The 23,345-nt window shown below is 39.4% G+C and overlaps 1 protein-coding gene across 3 annotated transcripts in view; it reads right to left on the reverse strand.

Annotated features, from left to right (window-relative positions):
• The window catches only part of GAB1 (GRB2 associated binding protein 1), a 123,828-nt gene that overhangs the window by 28,203 nt on the left and 72,280 nt on the right, over positions 1-23,345 (reverse strand). For 2 of the 3 annotated variants that reach the window (XM_014949863.1, XM_014949864.1), the window contains exon 3: positions 4,260-4,473. In XM_014949863.1, the coding sequence (XP_014805349.1) occupies positions 4,260-4,473 (214 nt within the window). Of the gene's footprint in view, positions 1-958; positions 1,040-4,259; positions 4,474-15,787; positions 16,083-23,345 lie in introns of those variants that run through there. The other variant, XM_014949862.1, reaches the window with a different exon arrangement.

Raw genomic sequence — 23,345 nt, forward strand, 5'->3', positions numbered from 1 at the left:
ACCTCAAGGAAATTTAGGTTAAGACTAGGATTCAGAGATAGACTTTATTCCAGCTTGGGATTTTTGGTTTTTTGGTTTGGGTTTTTTTTTTTTTCAAAATTGGATTTCAGATGCAGGATGCTTGATGACTTCGCTTAAGAAAGGTACCAGAAATTTGTGATTTTTCCCTCCACACTTCAGAACAGCTCAACAAAAAAATATAAAATAATCAATTAGCTTAATCATTCCATTAACAGTTGGTTATCTTGAGTTTAAAATAATGGCCAAGTTGGATAAAACAGTGAAAACTCCTCACGCTACAAGCTATCACAGGTGGGCATCACCTATCTGCAAGTTATGCTAAGTGGCCAAACTATTCCTTACACAGTGCTAGGACTGGACACCTCTCCCCACATATCAAGAGGTAACTCTACAGCCTGTTGTTCTACAAGGACTGGACATTAAGATGCCCTGAGAAGAGGTGGGGTATTGAGGCAGGGGGAACCAAATAAAAAGCCTGCCTCTATGTACCAAAAACTACTTGTTCACAGAGACCCAGGAAAAAAGTTTTAAAAGTGTTTCACAGTCTGAGGGGTAATCATCCTATTTTCAAATATGCTGTATTCAGTCTGGCTTGACCATTCATCCTTCTGAGCTGATTGTTTTCCCATCTGTGGGAATCAATATGACCAATTAAAACAGAATACTATGAACAAAGTGGCAGCAAAACTGTTCTTGTGTGCCAGCAATCTGGGACAGAAACAGCAAGCATAGCAAAAATGTGGGTAGATAGATAAATTAATAAATAATAAACCAGCTCTATTTCCAGAAAATGGAAGCCAAAGTTACATATTTTTTCTGTTAAAACTCACAGAACACCATGCAAGACGCATCTCACACAAACAATATTTTCAGGCAAGTTAATGGCTCTGTGATTAATTTCTCACACGCGTTCCAAGAATGGCTACTGTTCACTCACTGCAGAGGAATCTTTTTACTTTCAAAATCTTCTAATAGCAGGTATTCCTGCCCTTCTTCCGAGAGAAAGGGTGACCCTTGGCTGCTCCACAAACATAGGAAAGATGAGGAAGACAGCATTTAGTATTTCAATATACCTCTCGAATGAGCCAAAACAATAAGGATTTTGGAAACTGTATTTGGCTGCATTTTCTTATTTAGGATCCAAATATGAAGCTTAAAATCTCACTAAATGCTACAGCTAAACAATGCTCTGTCTCAAGTCAACAGTGATCAGAGCATAAAACTATTTTAGACAAAATACAGCATGATTATTACAGCTGCAAGTGCTGTGTCCAAGATGGTCTCACAACAGTACGCGGTACGTTGGATGACACCGTAACGAAGCATTTCAAAATTATTTGTTAGTTCTGAAACACCACAATTCTTTTTCAAAGAGGCAGCTCAGTCACTTCCTCTGTGTTTCACAGCTACCTGCCTCCCCTGGAAAAGAACCCCAAAGCCTTGAAATAAAATTCAGTGGTTCTCAGATTATCTGTAAAGTAACATAAAAAATCAGAATAGAAGATGTTCCCTCTGCATATTGGCAACTTTAAAGTCTAAAGGGAAAACAGCATAGAAATAAACCATTCAAGTAACGGTAAACAGCATAGAAATAAACCATTCAAGTAACAATACCTGCCTATTTAATTACTTTGCACTTTACACTAAGAAAAAAAGCTTTTATGAAATACACAGAATCTATTAAGCTTTGCACTTTAAGAAAAAAAGCTTTTATGAAATACACAGATAAATTGTTCCAAATCTGGAAATTAATAGGAAAATGATGCAGCCATTTAATTTTTTCTTCACCTGTAAGGATGTGGATTGGGCTAGTACACAGAGTGCCCTCTCAATAATCATCTTAGTGACATGCTACCCAGATACACAAAGCTCCAACTCCATAGGAAAAGGTCTATATCCTCTATACTCTGGCCTGAATCCAGCAGAATGCCTACTGCACCAGACATGAAGCACAAGCAGTCCTTTGAGGTGGAACTGAAACTCCAGCATAACTATTATTTCTGAATTTTCATTATTATTGCCTTCTTAATAAAAGCACATAGCTATTTAGTGAATTTTATTTTATTATTTATACACTAAGCCCATATAATTTCCAAGTAATCACAATGCTAATGTTTCACTGTCTTCAAATATTCCTATGAAAACATTTATTTAAGCAACCTCTATGCTCCCAAAGACTTTGTTCAGTTCTTTCTCAGTTCCCTTGGCATTTTATCTCCATCAGACCTCCTGCCTTCCCCAGCACCCAAATACCTTTTTTCTCCTGTGTAACCAGCGTCTTCATCAAGATATTTTGCAGGCTATTCCTGGACTTTATTCTTTACCCCATTTTATGTGCCCTTTTGTGGTCTCCTCAGACATTATTCCCTCTAACTAACCCACACGTCACACAACTCTGGAAGTCAGGTGAGAAAGCCAATGGCACATCTCAGTCTTGATGACTCCTAAAGATAGGCCTCATGTGGTGGTGGTAGAAATCCACTCTGTGCCCATCACTCACAGAAGGAAAATGGCACTCAGACACATTTCTGAAGAGCCAGGGCACTGAAATGAAACATCAAGATTTCTCTGCCAAGCCATTCTGGAAATGCTACTAAACCTTCTGATAGCTTTTGGCAGGAACAATGACATACCTCTCGGGTACCACCAGCTTCTAAACGTCACTAAATACCAAAACCTTTAACGCTGAGAAAGCAGATGCTGGGTTTCTCTTTCTTGTGCAGGAGATTTTGGGGCACACGGTGCTGCCTGTAACCTGCACATTCCATACTCTGGGGGAACCTGTAGTCTCATTCCTCAGTTTTATAAGAAAGATTGTAAAGGGTGGATACTTTTTTTACCATGTAATCATCAGTAAACGGAGCAGGAAACTCCTCAGGCACAACAGAGCAAGATAAAAATGCCAAGGGAGCGGAGAGCACATGGCACAGGTAAAACTGGCAGAGCATCAAGGTGTTGAAGAAGGCACCGCCACTAAAAGGTATGGCCCTAAGGGAGTATGCGAAATACTCATGAAAATACTTTCAAAGGAAGCTTTCCTCAGCCTTCCACGTACTTGTCTGCAATTGCAAAAAGAATATGATCTCTTATTTATTTTTTTGGAAATACCCCAGCAGATTTTATTTTGAATTACTGCAGAAAAGAAGCTTGCCAGAGAGATTTCTAAGGTTCTCCCACAGAATACTCAAGGTTGGAAGGAACCTCTGGAGATTATCCGGTCCAGCTCTTCCAACACCTCTAAGCCAACTTCAAAGTCAGGAGAGGCTCCTTAGGAGCTTGTACAGTCAAGTTGGTTTGTGGAGGATGGAGATTACACTAGTCCCTAGACATCCTGCTCCAGGGATGGCCACCATGATCCCTTCTGAAAAAACATAGTGATATTTCCCAGGTAGCTGCCATAAATATCATACCCTTGTATGCAGGGTATGCTGTACATCTATTTAATATAGAAGTAGCAGTTAGAGAAATAAATACACATTTGATTCAGTAGAAGATGATTTCAATTTTTTTCCTTAAAATTCCCTAATGCACACTTGCCTGGAAAACTCGCTGTGCAGGTATTCCTTATTCAGTAAGAAATAAGGCTTTTTTGAGCTTGTTTTTAAATAAATGTTATTTGGAAGAAGTTAAAATTCAGGATACAGAAATTGAGTGGTTTCATGTCTCCTGCATTCTTAGTTATCATAAAATAATTATCTTTTGCTGGAGAGTCTGACCCATGGGAGTAATAGTCAACAAACAGCATTTGAGGATCATTCTATTCAGTGATGTGGTAACCTGGCAGGTGACAATAAATCTCAGTATGTTTTACTGAATCCCCTCTATGAAAGCTTTAACTGGTAGAACTGGGGCAACAAATACCAGATGGGAAAAGTCCTAGACAGAACTAAACACACCAGATTTTAGCTAAAGAAAGGGTACTTCTCCGCTCTGTGCCATGCACCACTCCAAACTACAATGAAATGCTTGGATCACTGCATTTATCTGGTATTTCCTATTGGCAACTGCTGTCCACACTTTTCAAGAATGTAATGTGGGTCTAGCATTGATCAAACAACTTGCTATTGCTGCAAAAAATTCAAGCATAGAAAGAAAAGAAGCAAAAGTTACAGGCAGCGCCCCTCTGCAGATTATACATGTCCAAATGTTCAACAATTCGGCAATAAAGTGCTTTTAGCACAAACATTCTTGGCCTGTAATACAAATAAGTATTATTAAGGAATAAAAGCGTCACTTACCTCATAGGTTCAGGTTTTTTACTCTGACAGTTTATTAGCAGTAGGTAGTCTTGAGGATCTTCTTGACCAGAGGAAGACTCCAGTGGGGGGATGTTAATAAGCTGATAAGGAGGAGGTAGGGAAGATTCTGCTTGCATGGAAGGCGGTGAAGTGTTGATAGGCAAGGTTAACTCAGCAGATGGTTGTGAAGAACTGACTGGTGGCTTCACAGCATCTGCAGACATACAAGCAAAGCATCCTTGTCACAATGAAGAAACAGTCTTAACGATACTACCACAAATTTTAATTAAAAGTCAGGGTTTTAAATTCAAAATCATAAAATCAGTAGGTATGAGAACATATGGATATTAACATTTGTTTCAGAGTATTTAAATATAAATCTTTATACTCTCTTTGTATTTTTTCAAACTGTAATCAATTTCTTAAGTATGCCTTGGAAACAGAGGTTATGCCTTATTTAATGACTTATTTAACCTGTTTGCTGGTCACAGAAAGAACAAAGATGCTGACAGCTGCAGTAAGACAGCTAGAAACACAAATCTGTTGTTTTAATCAAGAGCAGACAAAGGCCCATAGGTTATTAGTTGAATATGGTAACCTGAGTCAGCACTTGCACGTATTCATCCCTTTTTGACCAAGGTCACTTCAACATTGGAGATTAGTCACCAGTCAAGAACTGGCTTCTCTCAATATCCGAAAAGCAACAGAAACAACACTGCTTTTGCAATGGAAGATCCCCTACGATTATAAAAATAATGCAGAGGTACAATAGGTACCATGTTCCACTAAGCCCCCTCATTATGTACCCCAACTATTTCAGTGCAATAAATGAAGCAGCTGTGGTTTGTTGGTGTTGTTTGTTTTGGAGGAGGGGAAAGGAGATGTTGTGGGGGGTTTTTTGTTGTTTTGTTTATATATTTTTTTTAAATAACTGTGTCTTTATAATTCATATCCATTTCCTCTTCATGTATATTCTAGAAACATCTTTTTTCCTTCCAAATACATGTATCCTCACTGTTAAATTAGCTTGGAGACTGGAAAATATTGACACTGTCAAACATTGAACAATCATTTAACTTTTTCATTGTTTTAATGATACATTGACTAAAACCAACGTAATTAACTAAATTGCTCCTCAATTATCAAGGCTCCCTTGTACTCGCAACTCATTGTACATTCCAGCTTGCACATCCCAAGAATGGACGCTGATTATTAGCATTGTTTAAACGAACATATTATTATCCAATGCAGAGTGCTCCTGTTAGGCTTACTGGCCAGCTATGCACTGTAAAGCAGCTTCATCCAGCTTCTGCTTCCCAGCACTACCCTGGGAAGAACCAGATGAGCCCTCCAGAATATAGCCCTCCTGCTTCCAGTTCTGCGTACACCGGGTACAAGTGATTTAGACGTGGAAATAGGAACGGCAGTACTTGCTTTGAACTCCCATGGCACTTGCACAGGCTCAGAAATTAAATCCCACCACACCCATGTGGGTGGAAGAAGTCTGGGTGTATGAAAATTCCTCAACTCAACCTACCTGAAAAGGTAGGATAACTTAAAAAAAAAAAAAAAGGTTTTATAAAAGATTGTACCTGACCTATCCATCAAACTAGTTAGCAGAACAAAGGCAAAACCAGACTGCGCCCAGCGATCACACACACAAGTAAAATGGTTTCTTTACTCAATGGTAAAATATTAAAATATGAACATTTTTCTATTATTTAGGAATATCAAGAGCTTGAAGAGCCTATTTGAGGCACCTACTGATCCTTCTTCATTCCCCTAACGTTGGGGTTCAATAGCAGGAACAGAGAGGTGCCTGAATGGACCTACTAGGCACATATTTCTTGCCCCTGGAATAGACGTAGTGGGAGAAAGGACAAGTAGTTCTCTGGCCTGTCCCCTCCAGATCTGAGGAATGCCAGTAAATTTATGCATAAGTGAGACAGAGAAGAAAGGTTTCCTGCTAGATACGCTATCATTCTTTGGCCAAACTTACACACAAGATCCTCAAGGGCTTTGGCGTACCGTGATCCCCACCCCTGTTCCTTGTCCCTGACTACACACGACCTTCACGTCATTCCACCTGCTTGGTGCCAAGTTCACACAAAGGGGAAAAAAAAGAAATGAAACAGAACGTCACTGCAGCTTCCAGGGAAGACGGGTGTGTCAATTAGACCACAGGTAGTCAGGAGAGCTCAACAGGTATATACCAAGATGCATGCCTACGTGACACTGATGCATTTCAACAAACCACACACTAGCATTCCCAGGAAGAGTAACAAGACTCAAGGGTAACTTTCCAGGGCGATAAAAACCCATAAAAATCAAGAAGCTTGAAAGAGGACCAACATATCCACCAAGTTTGGAGAAAGAGTTACATTTTGGGGGGAGTAAGAAAAAATGCGCATGTGGGAGAAAGAAAAAGAAATTAAAGGCTGGCTACTGAAAGGAGGCAAGGTGGTGAAGACCATTAGGCCAAATAAACTGGCTCAGATCTTTAGTCTCTGAAGCCCATGATGCGATCTCTGATAGTGACCTGTTGGCAGACAGACTGGGCACAAGCAGCAAGGTGAGCCTGCCAGACTGCCCACAGCTTCGTGGCATCCCAGTGCAGAGTCTGCACCCACAGCCCATGCTGACCAACCTCTGACAAGCTTTTCTCTGAATTTGTCCTACCCCTTTTGAGTACATTTATATATCTGACCTCTACTATCATCCCAGGCCAGGGACTTCCATGAAGAAATACTTCCTTTTGTTTTAAACCTGCTACCTGATAGTGTCAGTTGATGTCCTTTAGCTTCCATCTTCAGGGAAACAGTGAACAATTGCCTCCTATTCATAATCCCCATTCCCAACTTTATACAACTTGGTCATGGCTTTACTGTGCTGGCACTGTTTTTCTTCTTGATACAGAACCCGTATCTTTGCAAATCTGGGTTCCCTCCACTCTCACCCTCCCTAGGTCTACTAATTCCTTCCTGAGAAGGGAAAACTAACTATTGTGTAAAATACACAAAAAAGTCTGGGACTCACTGATTTACAATGATGTAATAACAATCCATTCTGTTGCTGTCCTAAATGTTTGCCTTTTGATTGTCACTGAGTACTAAAGGTGTCACTGTCCAACTGTCCAGAAGGTTCATGATGTCTTCTCTGAGAGCACGCATTTGGTGCCCATTAATGTTAATGGATCGTTAGGGATACTCTCCTTGTGATGAGCTGCCTCATTTATTTTGCCACAGATACTACTTGACAAAATCCCTGAATGCTCCTACAGATCTGTTGTGGGAGGCTTTTTTGTGTGGTTTGGTTGGGACTTCTTTTTTCCCCCAATGGCTAGAGCGCTAAACTATTAAGAGACCAACTTTCTGATCTGAAATTCATCCTCACGCAGGCATTTTGCATGTGATACATAGCGTAGGCTAACGCCTGATTCAAAGAGCAACTGAACTTAGTCTAAAGGACTTCACTGCAGGGCTACTTCTTACTTGCTTTACACGTTCAAGCTATTTCAGATTTGACTACGAAGAAAACAGCAATGTTAAGGACTTTCATCACCGAGCAAATGACTGCTGTTTGCCTATCTGTCCCCTCTCAAATATTCTCTTTAGCCGCGTACTTCAGAAGCTGATATGAAGGAGAGAGTTTCTCCCAGCAGCCTATTATGATTTCAAAGAGTACAATCATCAACTTGCTCCACTTTGGACTAGCAGATTTTTAGGGAAGGGGTCATCTGCACACCAAAGAGCACTGCAAGTCATTTGGTTTGTTCCCAGAGCTCAGACACTCGGACTGCTTTGAAATAACTGGGAGCTGGAAAAACATCCAGAATATTTAACATGCAAATGAGCCTAACAAGAATCCTATTTTGTTTTTATAATTCCTGCGTTCAGTACAGCTAGAACAAGCAGCTTTCTCAAAACAGGAGAAGAGTTTTATCTTCTCCCAGTTGGTTTAAGAGCAGTTCCAGGCATCACCTTCACTAGACTTTATACTTTTTTCTTCATCACCATTTTTGTATTTGCCTCACTAATAGAACAGTCAAAACATTTATGAGGTAAAAAGAACATTTTCAGAACAAGAATAACAACAGGCTCCCCTCTTCCTTCTTAACTATAAGCTTTATAAAAGCTTCTTTATTCCACGTGTTCCTAGATCTGTGCTCTATGAACAATCTAGAAGATCTAAGTGTGGGAGTTTGCATTTAGGGCTGGTTTTATGGTTTGTTTTGGTTTTTAATAAGTGCAAAAATTAAATCATTTTCCACATTATGATATATAGTCTCTTAATATTCTAATTATGTAAATACTTGAAATGTTCTCATAGTGAACAAAACACAGAAGCCTCATTACTACAAGCATTTCTTTACATGTCAAAATTGCAATCAAAGTAAGAAAATGCATTCTTTGCAGATCGTAGGTAGAAAGACTAAAATAGAAATGGGATTTTCCCATTGTAACAGCAAATCAGCAGAAGACACGCAATCGCATGATTCTACTATTCCTCTGAGATGTTTCATTCCAGCTATTTACTACGATGCAGATGTAACCATTAAAACAACCAATGGCCAACAAAATATTAAACTAATAACCTTGAACAAAAATTTACAGATACAACAGTGGGAGCCGTAATAATAATGATAATAAAAAAAACCCCACTTCACCTTAATCCTTAAAAGGACTTTTTTTTTTTAATTAAGTCTGTTAAGTCATTATCTGTGCTGCTTAATGTAATGAGATACATCCTGAATTACGCTGCTGGAGTTTCCTCTGGTGTGAGCTTCTGCATGGTCTCAAGTGAAAGATTCTGGAATCAAAGGGCCACATGTGTGCATGTGCACGCACAGAGCACAAGCACGTGTACGCCAACAGGCACAGACAAACAAGCACTTGCTCCCTTTGCATACTTAACTCAATAAATGTGAGCCAGATCCAGCCCAGAAGATGCACGTTAGTCTGGGTTTGGTTTTCAGCCATCAACGATCAATATGAAATCTACGCAGTGAGCCTCAATTCTGAACCTTTCTGCTATACCCAGAGAAAATCCTTTTAAACGCTTTAATAAAAAGTTCCTGTTCCTTCCATAAGTTTGTTTTCTTAGTTTAATATGATCTCCAAGTATCTGTCTTCTTCTGAAGATAAAAATGATATCCTATTTAAGGAACACTAACGAAGAATTCAGTGGTTGCTCATTGCATGTTACGCTCAGGACAACCCTGCTTCCTGCATCCGAACCAGAAACATGACTGACTGTTCCAAGTTACCATCACACACTGAAGTTTCCAGCTTTCAGAGCTTACATCTAAAATTCAGGTGCAGTTTGCTATCTGCAGTTCGTATGGAATCTTAAGCTGCGCTTTTGGTTACCCATTTAAAATTCAAAAATACCAAAAGCATTTCCGCTCCAAATTTCTTCCCCCTCTCCACCTGCATTTTTCTTTTGAAGACTATTCATTCAAAAGAGGGGGGAAGAAAAGAAACATCTGTAGCCTGTTCTCTCCATCTTCAGATGGTACACAGGCTGGGTGACGCAGGAAAAAATAATCAAGGAGTCCTGTTATAGACTAACTTCTGTAAGTGCTTGTGAAGAGAAGCAGGAGAAACAGTGCAGCCCACCACATTAAAACCTTTGGGGTTTTGTTTTCACTAAAAAGGCCCAAGAGTTCTCCTCAGCAGAGCTTACCCAGCTGGGGCTGCAGCAGGCTGCCTGGAACCCGAGGCACCTCTGGCCTTCAGAGAGGTTTCCAGTGCTCCCCGTGCTGTCTCACAGCACCTCAACACTTGAGAACTAGCAGCACAGCTTTCCAGCCCACCCTCTTGCAATCCCCTTCTCCTGGTAACTCATCAGGTAATGTTAATGCCACAAAAGGTGTCCAGCAGGAACCAGGGAAAATTAAGTTAATTACCTAGGCATATCACATTCGGTTTATTTTTCCTCAAGGAGGAGCAGAATCACCTCCTATAGGATTTTTTGTCACATGCAGCTGGCAACTTATAATAACCCCAAACACTCAAGATTAAGATTCTCACTACACTCCTGATAGCAAATTCTATCTTTTTAATATGGATATTTTTTGCTCACAGACTGGTAAGGCAAGACCTACTGTTGCAGATTTTGTGCTCTATTCATCATCCTCTCACTTAGCCACCCATCCTTTGCTCACACCCACACCATCTGAAGTTGAAGACTAAGACATTTTCTCTGCTGTTTTCTGTTTCTCTTTTGGATAATGGGCAATGATTATCTCAGCTTTACCTGCCTTTACTCAGCTCTTCAGCCACCAGCTACCACCTCTACCCAACCTGCTATGCCCAATCTCAGGTCCTTCTCTGGTCCTTCTTCTTCTAATTTTATTATTCCCCTGAAATTTTGCCAGATGAAATCTTGCCACTCTGACAGCCTTCTTCACAGTCAACCATCACCGGCCCCTCAGCAATTCCACCTTCCTGTTTGAACATCTCAGTGGCCATTGTCCCCCAACCTTAAATCCTCAAAAAATGCAACCAAAAAAGCCTCCACAAAGAGAGATGCTCTTGTGCCACTATTCCCTCTAAACCTACTGCCTCACTTCTAAGACAACACAATCTTCTGAGGGTTTCCCTCCTAGTGCTTAACTCAGTCCTTTCATCTTATTCTTTACTGCACTCCAGGTCACTGGTCATTCATCCTCCTGGCATCTCATCTTTGAGCTGACTTTCTTTCAAGTTAATCATATCCAATAGATATAAAAAAAAAATAAATCCGAGTAGTCATTAGGCACCTCTATGGTGCAACTTTGTTGCAAAGACTTTTTAAAGTCTTATTACTCTGTCATTGCACTTCTCTCTACACTATTCCAGTCTCCCTTCCTTTATCTATAAGCTCATGCTATTTCTCCCCACTTTTGAGGCCTTTCATGACCAAGGTCTCTAAGATTCATCAGATGTTATCAAAATGGTGATTTTGGTTTGCCAAGTGTGCCAGCCTCTATCATTCACTTGTTAAAGCTGTCAAAGGAAAACATCTTTAATTTCTTCATGCAGGAAGGGCACCCTAAGCAGCTCTAATGCCCACTGCCTATTTATCAAAGACCTCCTGAAAATTTCAGCTGAAGCACTAAGACCGCTTATCTATCACAATGGGCAAAACCACCTGATTTGATTTCACTTCTTCCCATGCCTCTGCTCCTCTGTTGATGTCTCTTGCTGCAGATAGTTAAGTTCTTAGTGGCAGAGCCTGTTTTCTGCTCCACGTTGGCGTTACAGGCAGCACAAGGGTATCCTGATCCAGCACGGAGATCTCCCACGCAAGTGGAGCAGCAGCGATGTCCGACCACACAGCATCACAGGGAATACAAGGAGTCAGGATGGGAACGAAGATGATTCAAGGATTGGAGCATCTCCCTTATGAAGAAAGGCTGAGAGAGTTGGGACTCTTTCGTCTGGAGAAGGCTGAGGGGAAACCTTATCAATGCCTCTAAGTACCTAAAGGGTGGTTTGAAGGAGGAAGGAGCCAGCTCTTTTCAGCAGTTGCCAGTGAGAGGACGAGGGGTAACGGGCATAAGCTGGAACATAGGAGGTTCCACTCCAATTTGAGAAAAAACTACTTCACAGTGTGGGTGCCAGAGCTCTGGAACAGGCTGCCCAGGGAGGTCATGGAGTCCCCTTCTTTGGAGATTTTCAAGACCCACCTGGATGCCATCCTGAGTAACATGCTCTAGCTCTAGGCAATCCTGCTTCAGCAGGGCAGTTGGACTAGATGACCTCTGTGGTCCCTTCCAACTCTAAAAATTCAGTGAAGGTGGATTTATGTTCATCCCACCAGTCACTGATACTGCACCCAAGCTGTGATCAACCTGCAGTGCACGTATTATTGGAATACGATTATAAAAACCAAACAGGCTATTTGAAAATAATTTTACTGTTCAACATGCAGAAGGCACGGGAGGCATATACCAGATAGCAGCTGCCTGAAGAGAAATACTGCAAACTTTGACAGCGTTGTGTGTGAAGCAAGCTGTAGCTCTTTCCAAGTACAGTCCTCATGATGACAGCAGCTTTCTTGACCACATCTAATTATTTGTGTAAATGCAACTGTAGATTTCAATGTCTTGTTCTTCCCTTTTCTTCTTTTCTTCTGCTTTGTTTTTTTTTTCTTCTGGTTTACTTTGTTATTGCTATCTTTATTCAAATGAATACATGCAAGTAACATGTTTGCATATAGTAAGATTATTTCCTCCTTCCCCTGCTCTGCCAAGCACGCAATTCACTAAATTACAGAAACATGGAGCTGGATTACTTATAAAACATTCACCACAGATGTCTACAGATTTCTAGGGAAGGGCTTTCACAACCTGTGCTTAAAGATCCTTAGAAGGTTTCTCTTTATTGTTATATTGCTGACTAAAAGAGAAACAAATTACTTCTCTCTTCAGATAACAACCTATCCGTGTCCTGCTTATCACAGCTTTTTATGCTTTGAAAGTCAACTTTCCCCTCAGTATTTTCTTCCCAGGAAAAACAAATCCTTCAACTTTTCTCCTCACTGATCACTTTAAAAAAATCCATTTCCTCTACTTCTACCATTCTTTAATCATTTATCCTCATCCTTCTTGAAGTTCAGGCTGCAGTATTTTGGCTGAGGTCTCCACAGCACCAGGAGAGGAGAATAGTCATTTCCCACATACATTTAAACCTCTGAATGACCTATTATATTATGACCTTACAGAGGAAAATATAAAGGTTAAAAGTGGAGTATGAAACCTGGTGGTAGACCTAAAAACCATGCTCATGTGTCGCTCCCCCTACCTTTGCACATGCATTTTAAAAAGAAAGATGTTACAGAAAATATTTTAGAGCTTCCATTTGAAAACTAGAAGCATTAACTGAAGAAAACATAAGAAGTACCCAGGAATTTCTTTACAAAAATAGAATAATTATTTAGCTTATTTTTAAAAAAAGTTTCCTTCATGTTTCCATCTTGTTTCAAAAGACCTAAATCAGCGTAAACCCTTCTTTAAAAGAAAGCCCCTATAAAAAGTCATATAATGTAATTATACTGTAATCATTACAGATCACGCTATAGTGTGATGCAATCACAACGCTAGAGACTCAATGGCTTGTAAATATGACTAAAGAACATAAATTTATCTACTCAGCCCAAATATAAATGTAATATTGCAGATCTCCAGAATGAACAGATTTCATGTGCATAAATCAATTTCTAGTAGGAAGGTCACAACAAAGCATTAGATAGATAGAAACTGCTGTGAACACTCATTTTTTAAGAAAAGGAATAAAAGAAAATACAAACTTTGCATCACAGGAATTTCTGAGTCTTCAGCAAGTATGGAAGGAGCAGCTCAGAGCTTGTCTGAAGGGATCTTTATTTTCTTGGTCTCTCCAGTTATGATTAACTCTTTCTCCCTCATTTCTCCCAACACCAAAACAACAGCTCCATGTTAGTTTTCTAATAGCCCTAACGACCACCATCTCATAATTTTTTTTTTATTTTGTAAATCCAAGGAAGCAATTGGAGTGGGCTTCCAAACAAACAGCAGCAGGAGCAACAGGCCAGTGATGCCCCCAGCCCTTGATATAGCAAAGGATGCCAATGACAGTCCTCTCATAACAAATCCCTTAACTAGGCTGGCAAAAGCCATTTTGTCCAGCTTCCAAGAAAACCATCTTCTGCTTCCACAGGTGAAAGGGAGGGTTGATTATGCCCCATACAATCTCTTTTTATTTAGGTCCATGCTAAAAAAATAGTGGTTTTTTTATTTCCTGCAGTAAACTTCACCTATTCTTTAACTTCTCAAAATAGACTGTATGGCACCACAGATCTTATAAAGTACGTTTAAGATTTGCTCTTCTGTTAGGACAAAGATTTGCCTTGTAAAAATAAGAACATGGCTATAAACAAACACTAAGCAACTGACTTTCCCATTTTCCCTTTTTAATTCTTCCTCAGTGCATTGCAAGACATTACTAAACCTATAAAACAGACAGTACTGTCAACTCTCAGTTATGTAAAGTAAAGATGTTGGGATAATTCAGACAAAAATGCCAAAGATGAGAGTTCAATGGGGATAAGTTACTGATACGATCAAGTGGAATAAAAACCAGTTTTGGTCCAAACAGCCAGTGAGGACATAGTTCTCTCCACGTTCATAGCGTGTTTCACCTTCAGTTCAACAGAAGAGGTAACATCAACAGAATGTCAGTATTAGCAATATACCAGCTGTCAGCAAGGAAAGGTCTCATTACCTCTCCATTCCACCCCACAGACACATCCTTCTTTGCACTCTCACATACACTAGAGCTGCCAGATAAACACATTTTCTTCTTACTTTCCAGGTTCCTAGTTTGTTGCCAGAAATGAATGATTTCTGAGCGCCTCCTGCCCACGGCTGTGCTGATGCACTAGTGTATTATCCACTGAGAAGCAACCCCCTGCCAACCTCTCTGCCCTACGTGAGGGATGCCTGGCAGACCAAACCCTGAATCACATGGCAATTGCTCTCAGAAACGTGCTGTGGGTGATCTTGGTTATGTTCAGGATGTCATAAAAACATGCTGGAACTGTCAAACCCTTCACTGAATTTGCTGCTGGAGTGGCAATTCACAGGTGAAGTTTTTGTGACAAAGTTTTAGTTCAAAACTGCAATAAGAAGAAAGAAAATGGCCTCTCTTTAAAAAGTAACAATACTTTTCAGTCGTTTTTGAAGATTTGGCTGGAGTAGGATATGCAAGCCCTTTTTTCCCCACTTCACTCCATCTACAATCCTACAAAAACCAGGGATTTAATTCTAGCCCCTTCAGTCAGGCATGCTTTATTTCTAACCCGCTTACAGCTCCTATTTAATCTTTTCTTGGGACTGTGTGCACAGAAGCACAGCAAGTCATGCAACCCACTAATCTCCACAAAGAATGTGGGAAAAATAAGTAAATAAATAAGGATGGATTCAGGACAAGCAATGGCCACAAGGTATTTGTAGGAATTAAACACACCGTCCTGTTTCCTGCAAGCTGCTTTCACACAATGTCTATTTTGGTAGGATTAGAGCTGGATAGTGGAGAACTACAAGTTATTTTCCATTTGTTTCAGCCTGTGGGGGGGTGGATTATTTTTTTTTTCCCCCCAAGATACAAAGCAGACAGAGAAATGGTAATATTAGAAACCTGACATTTTGCACTCACTCCTGCTTGCATAACCATGCGTTTTGATACTGAATGGGATTCCTTTGATGATTATGGTGATCTTCTGTTTTGCATGATTATAGTTAAAGATTTTTCCTATACTCTCAAGGCCTAACATCATGCAAAACAGAAGAGCACCATCCAAGTTCTATGGCACACTTAATTTATAACTAATTCTTAATATCTCCCTCTGTCCTGCTTACTTTTTGTCAGAGTAACAAGGAAGTTTCATAGCCAATGCATACAAGTTTTACAACATATGCCAGCTACTGAAGCCAGTAATCTCATCTTTGAAACTTCCTCTGCATGTAGGTATCACAATTTCTCAGAAAATCCAACAGAACTTACCTTCATCTGTAGGGTTGAACCCACAGATATCACAGATACATCGAACCCACTTATTCATCTCCTCCTCGCTGTCTGCTACCAAATAGAAAACTCTGTCTATAGTGTTGATATCAAAAATATAACTGTTTTCAAATTCTTTTTTGTTGAACGTTAATCCAGCATCCACTTGTTGACACAAATTTAAGTCAATAATTCGGATAGGCTTCTTGGCATGGTCATTTTTGTAGTATTCCAATACATCCGGATCCCCCGTTAAACGGCCGCTGCGAAGCACAAACCATCTCCTCTTCCATGCCTGAAAATTAGAAAGAGAAAAAAACAGGAGAAAAATTAGAAGAAAGAAATCATACTTTAAAACTGTTTCTTTTGTACGTTTCAACCTGGGTAGAACCCAGTAATAATTGAAAGAGAAAAAAACAGGAGAAAAATTAGCAGAAAGAAGTCATACTTTAAAACTGTTTCTTTTGTGTATGTTTCAACCTGGGTAGAACCCAGTAATAATTAGTTCAACTATGATTAAGAGATTACACACCAGCTACCTACATTTAACACAATCTCTTTACGTATTGTTATAACAGTGGAATAGAGGATGAGTGAGTTTGTATTTTAAAGTTTATTTCTTCTGTATTTGAACTTGTTTTTTAAGAAGGGGACATGCAGTTAAATCGCTGTTTACAAAATGAGAAAGATCAAATCCAGTAAAGCAAAAAGGAGGGAGGGGACAAGGAAAGGGGAACAAAGCACACAGAAAACATTTCTGTGGAAGCTGATGTAGACATGGGGAAGACAAAATAAAATATATCTTTAAGTGCTCCATAGTGCCTTTTTCCAGTATCTGCTGCTTTGGGCTGAGGCATTTTAACTCTGAGGTTTTCACTGATACTCAATGATAGCAACCTACATTTAAAAAACAAACAACGCTCACATTGTACTCTCCATGGACGGTATTTCCACAGAAGAAACACATTTCACAATCTGACGCCACGCTTATTATACCAGCCTTCCTGCCACTGCAGATGGAAGCTGGTCTGGGAGAAAAGCATAACTACAATACCTCATCTTCCAACTCATCTTCAGCTGCCTTTCAGTCCAGTGGACCTTCGTCACCTGGCATAATTCTTGCCAAGGACGCTAACTCAAACTAAGAATCCAAGGTTTGCATACAACTGTCCTGGCATCACCAACAGCATCTTTATCACCCCACTTAGCTGCCTTCTGGTCTCTCAGCTCTACCAGCAATACAGCATCCTATGCTACAAGCTACCTTATATGCAGAAATGCCAGGGTAACGGGCAGAGTAGAAGAAACCAGACGTATTGCCAATGCCCACTAGAAGAGCTGCACTGCATTCACAGTTAGAAATCTGAAAGTAGAGCCAGGACCCAGTGGGGAGCCATCACTGTTTTGTCCATTTGTTTTTATGCTTTTCAGCAAAGTTAGAGACCAGGCCAAATCAACACTGTAGCCAAGACACTGCATATTACGCTGCAGACTCACACCAAGCCCCAAGGCACGTCACTTAAAACTTCTTTAGGATATTCAAACAAAGTCACCAGCAAGTCCTTTGGAAGGACAAAAAAGCACAGAAGAAATGAAAAAAAACCCAAAACAACAACCCAACAGAACAGGTGAGTGAGTTCTCCTTTTGGCAGCCCAGGCTGTGTGCTAACCAAGGAAAGGAATGAGAGCAGCAAGGGTGGTCCTAGAAGAAGTCAAGACATGATGTCCTTTACACACTGCAACAGTGTTTTGAAAACAAGAATTTCTTACTAATAGGGAAAGATTCAGATCCATTTTGCTGATGCACAAAAGTGTCTCCATTTCACTTTTATGTTGTTGTTACCTTCAAACAACCTAGTGGAGAGAGGACATAAAGGACAAAGAGCAAGAACTGCACTGCCATCTTCCAGCTCCGAACTAGCGCCGTCAGCTTCGCACTAGAGACTCACAAAACCCTCATTGTCAAGCAGGCATGCCTTTTTTGGGTATCAAGCTTAGGAAGCTATTCTGAAAAGATAATACAGAAAGCAAGAGAAAGGGAAAAATGCCAGACAGCTTAATTAAGGCTCGTGATCCATTCTCCAACTCCCAAGCCTCGAAAAGTTACTTAAGATAACTTTTATATTTTATAAAACAAATATATTTATTGTTGTTATGAATACAGCAACTGCCTTCAAATGAATGCTGAACTGTGTGAATCAAGTCAAGGTCTCAAGTAATTATTTCCATGGTAGCAGTACGTTTAACTGGGTGAACAGTAAAAGACAGAAGTAGAAGATAGAACAGATGAAACTGTTTAGATTTTATCTGTGAGCATCTTCTAGTAGCACAGCCGATAAGCACTCTTTTAACAGCTACCCAAAAACACTGGCAAAGTTTGTTTTGTTTCCTGTTTCCAAATCAAGTGACAACTTTAGATGCTGGGATAACAGGAAACTTCAGTATCGGAGGCTCTGTCTCACACAAGGTCTATTGCAGATAACTGTTACAAACTAAACTGCAGAACTCTGTTGCTTCAGAAACCAGCTTTATCTTTAACCTCAGCCTGCAGCTACCCAGATGAAATTTTCAAAGCTTGGGTCAGGAGGAAAGAGATTAGAGATAGGAGAGGGACAAGAGCAATTGAGAAGCACGATGCATTTTCTCTCACGATTTGTGTAACAAAAATAAAAATAATTTTAAAATAATCAACTCTGTATCAAGCAAGCATGCCTCTTCGAGAAGTTTACTTCTAGTACCGTGTTAAGGAATGAAAGATTCTCAGCAATCCTGACAATCTCTGTTGGGCATTAATGAGTAAATAGGACTCTTAAATTTAAAATTCAGAAAAATCAACCAGCTAAACGGAATTTGCTTTCAGCCCTTCAGGCTACAAAACAGCAACTATAAAGTACTTAAAACATTGAATTTAGCCTACCAGCACCTGCTACTATTTTTGAAGAGTTTTCACATAGTGCATATGTGAATGTTTATTTCAGTCATATAATGAGTCACACTCACTGGAACTGGCACAGATTATATTCAAAAACAAAAGCAATTCCATAAACTACACACTAATAAGGCAGATACAAAGGTTCTCTGGATTACAGTACAAAGCACAATTTAGCAGCAGAATAAAGCTTAAAGCTAGACAAGCGAACTGACATCAGCACCCTTGCTAATCATAGTACAAAAGCGCCTCTATATTTTGTCAAAGTGCAAAATGAGCCCACATAAATCAATCTTTGTTATTTGAAAATATCTGGGATTCTTAAAGCTTGATCTATTTTTAACATTTCAGTATTTGTCATTGTAACGCAAGCTGTATACTGCCTCACTGAAGTACAGAATACTGTGCTATATGTGTAAGAAAGAGAGCTTCTTCAGAAATGGCTTTCCAAAAAGACATCTCTAAAAGAGAGCATGCACATGTCCAAATACGTATTTATGCAAATTTAATGTCTTCTTTTTTTTTTAGCCCTTTGGGCGTTCTTGTTTGAAAATTTTGCATTTTCTTTTACAGAGCACATTACAGTCTATTTCTCATCATCACCAAGAAAGATGCAAACTGTTTCAAGTCACAGAAAAATTACAGGTACTAATTATCTGTCACATTACTGATGTTATCAGCCATACATTATCAAACTCTGGATTTCTGTGCTGAAAGTCAACTGCATTTAATCTGAAAAGTCAAAAAAAAAAAAGCCAGTATGAGATTTAAACATTTTGTTGCAATATCAATATAATTTAATTTTTGAAAGATATTTGAGCAAATAGAGAAAAAGTTTTGGTTGTTGTTTTTTTTTTTAATGAAAGACTTTTTCATATAGATCAAATGTGTGCTATTAATATAAATATGCTTTCAGAAATATATTTTATAAATATACTAACACCTACTTACAAAGCACTGGATGCAGATCGAACACTTAATTCAGAAGGAAAACTGTTCCTTTTAAAAGAAATGTGGTATAGCAAGCATCATGAGAATCAAGATCACCGAAAGCCTGTGTAGGCTTTGTGAAGTGCTACAAAACAAGGTTTAACGAGGTTTGCTGCTTTTGTTTCAGACTAAGAAAGGCCTTGTGTGCCTTTCAGCTTGTTTGCTCTTTTGAGCTGCAAAGCATATCAGCTGCTCTAACATAGGACATCACCGCTCTTGCCAAACATTGTCCTGTTTGTATCATGAGACCATCGTATCATGAGACCATCATAACTATAGAAACAAGCTTGTTTGCTTGTTTTTGAGATAGTCTAAAATGTGACAAGCTGCTCACCCACAGAGCATCAAATGATCAAAGGAATAGTGGAATTCTCTGTTTTTCACACAGCATTCTGAGTAGGTTACAAAGCAAAACCAAGAAATTCCTACAATTAGTTCTTCCACTCACATATATGCAGACGGCTGATTTAAAAGTGAGTGGATCAGCTAATAATTTGACAGAAAGCATCATTTAACAGTGCTGGGGTTTCTCTTTCTTTTTTTTTTTTTCTTTTTTAAAGACCATAGCTAAACCTGCATGCAGTACACAGGATTTATAATACCTCTTGTAAGGAGATTACATATCTGTTGAAGACAACGTAGTGATAACTCCCTTAATCTTGACATCTATGGATTATCTTTTCTCCCAGCCATATATATTTGAAACATACCTCATTCAGCTGTTGGCTGTAGTTCAAAGATGTAGGAAAAAGAGGATATATGCGTAAATGGAGAGGGAAAGGAAGGAGGAAGGGGCAGAAAAGAGAGATAATTTATATTTATATTTTTAAAAGGATTTAACCTTCCAGTTGGATCCCCTCAAGCTGTTGCTCAAGACACCAGAATAACTACATTTTTTAAATAACGTTTAAATAAAAGCTGAGGAATGTTAAATCAAAGACAACTTTTTCTGGCCAATTTTTTTAAAGCATTGGCTCTCATACAGTTAAGTAACTCTGCTTACTGATAAACTAGTCAATTCTCATTCTTTGGTTTGCTAAGTATTATTAAACATAATCCTCATGTCATTTAAAGCCGATTTCCCTCGCCTAGCACATTTGCCATTTTTTTTTCCCCTTGGGTAGCATCCAGTCAAAAAAACCTGCAAAATTGTTGAGTTGTGGCTAAGCCAAAGAGGGTATCAGTTACATCCCACTTCAGTAACGCCACCAATAAATCTTTCCCCCATGCAGACCAAGGAATAAAATTACAAATCTCAGACCTTCCTTCTCATCTCTCAAGTGTGCAGACATTTGTGCTTCGGTTTTCATCTCCATACTCCACAGAGAGTCCTTTAAAAGGGCAATATTTGGCATCCTTCTTTCCCAGACAAGTCCACCAAGGCTTGGAAGAAAGAAATGACTTGCCCAAGGGCACAGGGAAGGATCCAAAAGGACACCTGATGTTATACAAACATGTGACAAAACATTTCCATGCTCCAAAAGAACTTACGAAGTCAGCAGAAGACACGCAGTGTGAACCAGGGAGAAGTAGGGGAAAAAAGACAGGCCAAGGTCACTTCAAAATTCTCTCCTGGACATTTGTTCAAGTCCTGAACCTACTGTTGAGGTCTTTTTACATCTGCTACAATTTAATTTTCTTTATGCCTTTTGCTCCCATCAATTTCATCTCTCCCTTTACTTTTTTCCCCAGTGCAAAGGTCAAACAACAGTGAAATTGCTACATGTCTTTGACAAACATTAGAAAGAAGGATTAAAACCAGAAGTTGAGTATTTCTTCTCCTTTTTTGCCTCCACATTCCTAGTATCCAGGTGTTTTCTTTACTGCAGGAGCCAAACACATCTCAGGCACAGTTTCACTGACTCATGTGTTGGGCCTCTGCATCCCATTAGAAGCTCAAATGAAATAAAAATAAGTGTTTCTTCACACTATGCTTCTTTTTAAATCCTGTTTGCGGTGGGCATAGACTGGTGACAACTGTCACCAGTGAGCTTCATCCCACAAGGCACGTATTTAGGAGGACTGCTGGGAAGTAGCTAAAAGAGGTCACGTTAGGTAATGGTACTTCAAGTACAGAACTTTACTTTTTCCACTTGCTACTCTTCAGGCTTGCAGAAGTAACTCCAACGGGGTGAAATTTCAAAGTTTCAGCTGACATTTTCCCTGAGAAATTTATATTTGTATGTTTCTACATGGACATAAATTAAGGAAAGTTTTTCAGAAAGCATTTTCTGGAAGCCTTTTAAAACCTTTTTTTTTTTCTTTAATGGCTATATCATGAGCACCAGAGCTGAAGAATACGTAATTGGTAGTTACTTCTGAAAACCACTGTCATAACACCTACTGGCAACTGCCATCCTCTTCCCTAAAAATGATGCCCTTTCTTTTTCTTTTTTTGGAAACATAAGACAGAACAACTAAATTGAGCACAAAAAAGCATGTTTAGTGTCTTAATTCTAACAGCAGAAACTGCATCTCCAAGATTTGACAACAGTCCAAACATTCTACTTTTAGTAGCACTAAATACTAAGAAGCGTAAACAGATCGTTGCAAAATAAACAAGTGTGATATGAGGAAAACACTGGATACAGTACCACTTTCTTTAAATACTTAAGACTTGTTTTCCAGGAAGCACCATCTTTTCTCGCTGAGCAAAATAAGGAAAAAACAGTCTCAGTGGAAGTTTCCACTCTCCTGGCCATCATCCTGATCATCTGTTCCGAATACACACAAGGCCAAAATTTCCTGTTTTCAAACTATTGTCACCATTTTCTAGTCTTGTGCTGTCGAGTCTAACTTTAGCTTGTTAAATAAACAAAAGAAAACACTGAAAATACAGCAGAACAATACTTCCACACAGATTTACCGTGAGCACTGTTTCCTAACTGACGTTTCAGCATGTGAATTAGTCTCCCAATGTTATACCGCTAATTAAAGTGTCAAATAAGGGCACAAAATACAATTCCGACAATATAGCACTAACTGCTGCTTCATTTTGTGAAACAAAACCTAACAGTATTTTCACAGTCCTTTCAATTTTGCTTGGGGGTTCTTGCCTTCTTTAAATTATTTTTAATGCCTTATGCATCATTATCCCAGTGTAATTGTGCAGCCGGGTCTATATCATTTAATTCACATGAAACTGACCCTTTTTATGATTGGTAGCATCGGTCACTTCAAGAAATACTTTTCTGCAGCATGTCAGAAACTTTCTAACGGCAAGCACAAGTTTCTCTCTGCCATACTCCTGCACAACAGTGAATTATCATCACCTCTTCACCAAAGGAGACCCAATTCAGAAAGCTATACAGAGCAACAAGGCTGGAGATCTGCAGCAGAGCCAGAACGTGAGCCCTCACTTCACTGTCTCCAAGCTAGGACCCTAGGGACAAGATCGTCCCTCCATCTTCCTACATCATCTTATCTACTTTTTGTGCCTATAAATATTCTGTCATTTCTGATCCCTCACCTTATCACTTGTAGTTGTTCTACTTCACACCACCCACCCTGCGTGGCTAAGACATAGCCCCAGAACAGTCTTGCCAGCAACATGTTCCCTATCACAGATATTAGCTTTGCCATCTCCTCTCACTGCTTTGTCAGCAATAAAAACATAACACTTGTCACGGCATGATGCTT

Source organism: Calidris pugnax, unplaced genomic scaffold (assembly GCF_001431845.1).
Source record: "Calidris pugnax isolate Ruff unplaced genomic scaffold, ASM143184v1 scaffold42, whole genome shotgun sequence".
NCBI classification, from domain to species: domain Eukaryota; kingdom Metazoa; phylum Chordata; class Aves; order Charadriiformes; family Scolopacidae; genus Calidris; species Calidris pugnax.